We start from the raw sequence: 8,161 nt of genomic DNA on the forward strand, positions 1-8,161 counted from the left end.
GTGTGTGGAGATACTTTGTATGCAGCCCCTTCCCCCCCCCGCGCCCCCCCGAGCTCTCCTTCTCTCAGCTCCTCTGGGACATGAGCCTCCGGTGAGCCGTCAGTGACAAGGGAATCAAAGATAAGACCGCTGGCTTTAGTGATATCTGGAGGATGCAGCGCACGCCCCCGTGCTGCGCCCCACACACACTCTTATCGTGCGCACGTAACGCACGTACAAGGTTATTCGAGGTTGTCTCCTACAACGCCTTTGAGGTTGCAGTACGGAGCCGTTTCGAGCGCACGGCTACAGATGTCACACGGCCTAGCGTCAACCGTGAAAGAACCCGACATCACAGGCGACATCCCTTACTGAGAGATATCACCAAATAAAAAGAACACAACTCACTTACATTTCTCCTCCCTCCTGTTGCTAGAGGATTGTGGGTAATTTCTGGGAGAGTGTCTGTTCTTTGTGTTGCGTTATCTCTCTAACCGACGCTAGCTCTGATGTCGGTTCTGATTTGATTCTGATCTGTTAGTAGATCTGAGCTCATGTTCGTGCGTGTGTTTTGTTGGGTTGGTTGGTTTGGATGGCAACCATTGGTTGAGGTTAATGAGATTAATCACAATCTAAGGTTATTTAGATATAAAAAAAGGTTCCTTCCTGTGATTCATAAACGGACGGTTTCATGAGAACCAGGGTTAAACGGTTCTATGTGGCGTTCTAGGCGTGTCTTATATGTATCAAAGCATGGGACTTTTTTGGGTGCGAAATTGCGTGTCCACTCCCATGTGACTCACCTTTCTACTCTATCCCTCCTTTCTGTATAACCTCCATTGTCCCTTCAGGGTTTCCCTGGGACACAGAAGGTTCTAGACGTCTGGTCTACAACTTCACAATTTCCCCCCTCTCTTTTCACTATCCCCCCTTCTCCGGTTTCATCCTTTATTTTGCTCCAATTCACCTCTTCATTTCTACCCTTACTATTGCTGCACCCGTCCCCCCCTTCTCTCTCTCTCTCTCTCTCTCTCTCTCTGTGTCTCTCTCTCTCCCCCTCTCTCTCTCTCTCTCTCCCCCCCCCCCTCTCTCTCTCTCTCCCCCCCCTCTCTCTCTCTCTCTCCCCCTCCTCCCCCCTCTCCCTCTCTCTCTCTCCCCCTCTCCCTCTCTCTCTCTCTCTCTCCCCCCTCTCTCTCTCTCTCCCCCCCCCCTCTCTCTCTCTCTCTCTCTCTCTCTCCCTCTCTCTCTCTTTCTCCAATACTCTTTGTTAAAAGCTTTTTAATCCCCAGGTCCGGTTCTTTGATCATGTCCTCTTGTACTCCTTTTTCTTCTTCCTCCGACTTGTCTTTGTCGACCAATCCCAGACCTCCCTCTCTCCCTTTCTCTCTCTCTCTCTCTCTCTCTCTCTCTCTCTCTCTCTCTCTCTCTCTCTCTCTCTCTCTCTCTCTCCCTAAACCCCTCTCCACCCCACCCTACCCCTTTAGTCCCTTAGTCCCTCCAGCCACCCATCCCTTGCCTTTCCCTCTCCCCCAGAAAACAATGCTTCCTGGTCAGGTCCCCCGGTGACTCCAGCCTGGGGATTAAGGGGCCTACTCCCCTCCTCCTCCTCCTCCTCCTGCTGCTGCTAAGACACTGAGGGGTAACCATGGTGGGCCTTCGCCGGATTATCGCCCACCCTAATATTTATTTTTAGTCTTAAAAGGTGAATGCGAATGTGGGGATGCCCTGGGACCAGGGGGGTGTTGCAGTAGGATAATCTGATCAGGGCGGTGCCCCCCCCCCTACTCTCGGACCTGGGTTCCCGGGCCTGGACGGGGGTCCCCCTGTCACCCCAAGTGGCCCTGACCCCCCCCCCCCCCCACCCTGCAACAATGGGGGTTGGAAGACCCAGAGGACCCCTGGGCACAAACATGGGGCATTCCTCCGGCTTTGAGCACGAACAGAAGGAGAGAGAGAGGAGACATACTGGGAACACTGGGAAGGGGGTGCGGGGGGCGGGGGTAATCCTAGGGGGGGGGGGGGTGTCTGAGCCTGCCGATAGATAGCCTCTCCGAGAGAGAGAGACCCAAACACAATTAGCTAGCTAACCGACCCCAGTAGGACCGTTTCAACACAGGTAGCTACGCTACAGTATAGAGACAGCTCTACTACTCTAACTAAGGCACACACACACACACACACACGCCCCTCAGAGCAGGGGTGTATACCATCGACGTCGCTAAGACTTGTCGCGAGTCAAGCCTGGATTTTTCCTTTAGCAACGTTTGTGGAATACACCCCTGCCCAGGGCAAAACCTTAACCCATAACTATACTTATTATGAATGTCTCAGGAGACACAGGAGGAGCCGTACGTAAACTCATCACACACACACCGCACACCGCCTCTTCAATAGTACCACACTTCTTCTAATATCTCCATAGCGTGTCGTAAAGAAAAAACAGAAATTACATTGCACGACTTTTGCACCGATTGTCATGGTGGCCTAGATACTATAGCGGCGTAAAAGGCAGTGGTGGGTTGATGGTGGTGGGCTGAACACACTGGTACGTGTGGGGGTTCAATGCCTTCACACAACGCTTCGCTGCTCGCTGCGGCTATTTGTGTCAGGGTGTACAGTGTGAGCCGACTGTAGGCGTGTGAAAAGGTCCTTCCCCGCCGAGCGAGGTTTCTCATTCAGATTTATTATCTTTTTCCCAAATCCCCTTTACTGAAAAGACGTAACACACACCTACGGCGGTGTGAGAGAGACCAGAACAAATGGTTTGTTTTACCTGGGAAAGCCCCCTTGCCGACCGTATAGACGGAGGACAGAGGGCAGGAAAGCATTGATTTGACACCTGATAGAATCATGCCTGTCAGAGTAAGAGACCAGAAGAGAGAGGAGGGGGATTGGGAGGGAATAAAACGTAAAGAACACCGGTTCTAAACGACTGTGAAACCGGGAAATAGGAGGCGTAGGGTGGGAAAAACCAACCCACAAATCACTCGCTTCTTAAATCTCATTTTAAAATCCCATTTTCCTTCTGCCAGCCGTAAAACATAAAACATCCTACCGACCCGGCAATTCGACGGCGACTGCCCCCCCCTACCCCCCTACCTCCCCCCCTCCCCAGCATCAAACACCACCACCACCACCACCACCACCTCCACTCCTCTAATATAACACCTACTGGCCTGGTTCGTAGTGATGTTCACCGCCGAAAAATGCGATGTGTAGGGGCTCATGTTGTACTCCCTCCTCCCCCTCCCAATCCTCTAACACAACACCTACTGGCCTGGTTCGTAGTGATGTTCACTGCCGAAAAATGTGATGTATAGGGGCTCATGTTGGACTCCCCCTTACCCCCTCCACCCCCCATCCTCCCTCCCCCCTCTAACACAACACCTTCCGCCCTCTCCCTCCCTCCTCCCCTCCCCTCCACTTCCTCCAACACAACACCTACCGGCCTGGTTGGTAGTGATGTTCACGGCGGAGAAGTGCGGCGTGTAGGGGCTCTTGTTGGAGACGCCGTTGACGGCCTGGATCTCGAAGCTGTACTGCGTGTGCGCCTGCAGGTTGCGCACGGTGACGCGGCGCTGCGTGAGCCCCAGGTGGCGCGGGGAGATGTCCACGTTGTCGTCGCAGCGCGAGCACACGCCCCGCTCGGGCAGGCACTTCTTGCAGATGACGTTGTAGAAGATGTCCTCCCGCTGGCCGCTGTCCCGAGGCTCGCTCCACTCCAGGACCAGGGACGTCTCGTTGACGTTGGAGATCACGCTGCGCGGGGCGGAGGGGATGGCTGGAGAGGAGGGGGGGGGGGGGGAGGAGGAGGAGGGGGGGGGGAGGAAGAGGAGGAGGAGGAGAAGAAGAAGAAGAATGTTTTTAATTTGCCGTGCAAATCAACTTGTCGGTCGGTTGTTGGAATTTGGTTTTCTTTGTTGTGCAAGGCACCCCTGGAGCAATTAGGGGGTTAAGTGCCTTGCTCAAGGGCGCATGCAGCTCCCTCCTGAGGCGGGGATCAAGCCAGCAACCTTCTGATCGCTAGCCGGCCTCTCTAACCCAGAGGGACAGAGGCAGGGAGAGGTAAACAGGGCGGCTTAGTGTTATAATCACTCTGCTTTTGACCTGAGAGAGTTTATTATGATTCATCCAGACTTTGCTTAATAATTAGTCCTTGGCTTACGGTCGTATTTCATTTTCTGTACACACACAAGTGTGTGCTCCAGGCTAGCATGAGAAGTAATAATATTACCTATACAACCCGTTTTGATAGCGTACTGCGGGCACGGCTGTTTTCTCACACACAAACTAAACGCCGTGTGATTACATGATCCAACATAAGTATCTGGTTGGATAATAATAAAGGCAAGAAAAACATTATTGAAAAAAAGTTCAAGAATTCATATTGGAATTGCTTGCTTGTTTGTGTGTGTGCCTGCGCTGTGTTTGTGTGTGTGCATGTGTGTGTCTGCATGTGCGGTGTGTGCATGCGTGCGTGCATGTGCGCAGTCACGCGTGCGTGTGTGTGAGAACTGCTCGCGGGGGGAACGAGAGAGAGAAAGCGACTATATTGGCAGAGAGACGAAGCAATCCTTATCCATTATTGGGCCCTTATCTCTGCGTGCTCTGAAGGAGAGTCACAGAACCACAGAACCAGCTCCTAACAGACCCAGCTCCTAACAGACCCAGCTCCTAACAGACAGAACCAGCTCCTAACAGACAGAACCAGCTCCTAACAGACCCAGCTCCTAACAGACAGAACCAGCTCCTAACAGACAGAACCAGCTCCTAACAGACCCAGCTCCTAACAGACAGACCCAGCTCCTAACAGACAGAACCAGCTGCTAACAGACAGAACCAGCTCCTAACAGACAGAACCAGCTCCTAACAGACAGAACCAGCTCCTAACAGACAGACCCAGCTCCTAACAGACAGACCCAGCTCCTAACAGACAGACCCAGCTCCTAACAGACCCAGCTCCTAACAGACAGACCCAGCTCCTAACAGACAGAACCAGCTCCTAACAGACAGACCCAGCTCCTAACAGACCCAGCTCCTAACAGACAGACCCAGCCCCTAACAGACAGAACCAGCTCCTAACAGACAGAACCAGCTCCTAACAGACAGAACCAGCTCCTAACAGAACCAGCTCCTAACAGACAGAACCAGCTCCTAACAGACAGACCCAGCTCCTAACAGACAGACCCAGCTCCTAACAGACAGACCCAGCTCCTAACAGACAGACCCAGCTCCTAACACACTCAGCTCCTAACAACAACAACACCACAGAAACAACAAGCCTTACTTTCCCTCGCCACGCCTGAGGAAGGATGAGTTCCTATATGGTTTATTTGTTCTGAAGTGAAGGCCTAGCCTCGCCGTAGCCAGATAGATGAGCCCTCTTCTCTTCCAGGGGAAGGTGGCGGGTAAACAGATGGTAGGTAAGGTAAGGCAGCGTGGAGAGGAGGGGGGTGACTGATAACGCCGAGGATGGGGGGGGGGGGAAGCGGTACGGTTTGTTGTGGCGGTGTGAGAATGTACCGGGTGATAAATGCAGAGGGAGTGAAGGGCAGAGTTCAGGAAGTCTGCAGTCGGTGTGTGTGTGTGTGTGTGTGTGTGTGTGTGTGTGTGTGTGTGTGTCTTGTCTTGTCTGCCTGCCGCAATAACAGTGTACTATGTACTATAACTCGTCCTCTGGCTAGGCTGGCTCCATCTGGGTGATCAGAGTCAGGCTGGGGGATGTTAAATCTTACCTACTGTGTATCAGGTCCCGAATGTCTGTTGGGCTATCTTCAGTTTGTAGTTGTATCTGTTGTTTTATTGTTCTTAATCTGGTTTTGTGGTCTGAAGCTGCTGTAACGGCTGAATTTCCCCTCAGGGAACAATGTAGTACCTGTCTGTCTGTCTGTCTGTCTGTCCGTCTTTCTGTCTGTCTGTCTGTCTGTCTGTATGTCTGTCTGTCTGTGTGTCTGTCTGTCTGTCTGTCTGACTGTCTGTCTGTCTGTCTGTCTGCATTTCTGACTGTCTGTCTGTCTGTCCGTCTTTCTGTATGTCTGTCTGTCTGTCTGTCTGCCTGCCTGTCTGTCTGCCTCCCTCCCTGTCTGCCTGCCTGTCTGTCTGTCTGTCTGTGTGTCTGTCTGTCTGTCTGTCTGTCTGTCTGGAGAACCTCAGCAGAACAGTGCATTCTCATGACGTAGGAACTTCAGCGTACAGCGTATGCATCTAATATCTGATTCCTGACATAGTGTCCAATGATGAGAATCAATGAATGCAGTTAAACAACAACAACAACAACAACAACAACAGCAGCAGCAGCTGCAGAGGAAGGTCTCAGGTCTTACTGGTGCAGGCTGAGTCAGCCGGGTCGGCGTCAGAGCGGTAGTAGCCGTTCCTGCAGGAGCACACGCTGGCCGCCCCGGAGCTGGCGCGGCTGTTGGGGGGGCACGGCGTGCAGAAGCCCTCCCCCTGCTTGGACTTGAAGTTGCCCGGGCTGCAAGCTGCACGGAGGGAGGGAGGGAGGGAGGGAGGGAAGGAGAGAAGAGAGACCAAAGTTCAGTTAAAATCATCAATGGAAATCCGCAGTGTAACTTGTCACATTGTTGCCGTAGGGTTTCGTTCGTGTGTGTGTGTGTGTCGTGTGTGTGTGTGTGTGTGTGTGTGTGTGTGTCGTGTGTGTATATGTGTTGTTGTTGTTGTTTTTGGCTCTATCTCTGAGCCCATGGAGTTGACTTAAGCTTTTTTGATTGACAGCTCTCACTTGTGTGTCGTGTGTGTGTTTGTTTGTTTTTGTCTTCCCTTCCTCCTCCCCCGCCTCTGGAGAGCCCCCCCCCCCCCCGCCTCCCTATCCCACCGCCCCCCCTCCCTTCCCACCAGCTGTAGAGGAAGAGAGGGCTTTAAGCACACTGTGGAGGAACAGGGGGTTTAAACAGCAGGCAGGCAGGCACGCACACACACGCACACACACACACACAAACACAGACACGCACACACACACACACACACACACACACACACACGCACGCACACACACACACACTGCTCAGAGCCCTCAGAGCGACACAGTGACACAATGGCATCAATCCTTCACTGAGCTTCTTTTCCTCACTAATACACACACACACACACACGCACACACACACACACATATGCATTCATGCACTCACACACACACCACACACACACACACGCACACAAACACCCACACACACATGCACACATATGCATTCATGCACTCACGCACACACACACACATATGCATTCATGCACTCACGCACACACACACACACGCACACACACACACACACACACACACACACACGCACACACACACACACACACACACACACACACACACACACGCACACACACATATGCACTCACGCAGCAGAAAAAATAAGGATAATATTTTCCCTCCTTTTAATTTCCAAACAATGTCATATCACAGTCCGCTCCTCTTCATAAGAAAGGGAGGCCACGGTTTGTCTGACGGATCTAGTGATAACAATGGCGGAGGGCGGCCTTTGTAGACTCCCTATCCGCTTTTACAGGCCGTGTTTAGAGGTTTACAACTCCTCAGATAAGTTACGAGTGTGCCGGGGGGGAGCGCAGAGAACAACGCGGTGTGCTGTGATCTTCATCGCCGGCCCTGCTTCTATCTCCCAGAACGAGCTGTCTCGTTAAAGGATGAATGATGCCGAGTTTAGAGAGGGGGGGGGGGGCAGTTGATTAGCTGACCTAGCTAGCTAGCTTGGCTTGTCAATGTCAAGGTTGTGTTGTTGTTGTTCAGAATGATAATGGTGTTGCTGCTTGCTGCTGCTCGCTGCTTTCTGGGTTATAGTCTTTTGTTTTTGTTTCCCGCCCGTTGGAAAAGATAATTTGGAGCGAAGGTCGATCGGTGTGTGTGTGTGTGTGGTTGGTTGTCTTCACATTCATTCCCGAGGTTTTCCCTTTTGAAGGTTCAATATTGGTACAATGCTACATTAGCCTACTGAGCGGTGTACATTAGAGACAGAGCGTGTTGGTTTTTCCGCCATCAATCACAGTCGGTGACACCGATAGGTGAACAGGAAGCGGCGAGCAGATCATTTAACTAAAACAACGGCGCCTCGCTAATGGTGTGACGAAACTTAGCGGTTAGCGTAGACACCTGTGCACATAGGCTAGTTCATTCAAGTTCATTCTATATTCTAGAATATGAACA

General features: G+C 52.1%; 1 protein-coding gene across 1 annotated transcript in view; it reads right to left on the reverse strand.

Annotated features, from left to right (window-relative positions):
- Positions 1 to 7,598, reverse strand: part of ephb3b (eph receptor B3b) — a gene marked incomplete at both ends in the record, with an annotated part of 29,613 nt that extends 22,015 nt beyond the window's left edge. The window contains 3 exons of the mRNA XM_080529718.1: positions 3,425 to 3,760; positions 6,303 to 6,458; positions 7,547 to 7,598. Of these exons, the coding sequence (XP_080385844.1) occupies positions 3,425 to 3,760; positions 6,303 to 6,458; positions 7,547 to 7,598 (544 nt within the window). The remainder of the gene's footprint in view (positions 1 to 3,424; positions 3,761 to 6,302; positions 6,459 to 7,546) is intronic.
- Between the last annotated feature and the right edge of the window lie 563 nt (positions 7,599 to 8,161).

Source organism: Nansenia antarctica (assembly GCF_963989245.1).
Source record: "Nansenia antarctica genome assembly, chromosome: 1".
In the NCBI taxonomy this organism is placed as follows: Eukaryota; Metazoa; Chordata; class Actinopteri; order Argentiniformes; family Microstomatidae; genus Nansenia; species Nansenia antarctica.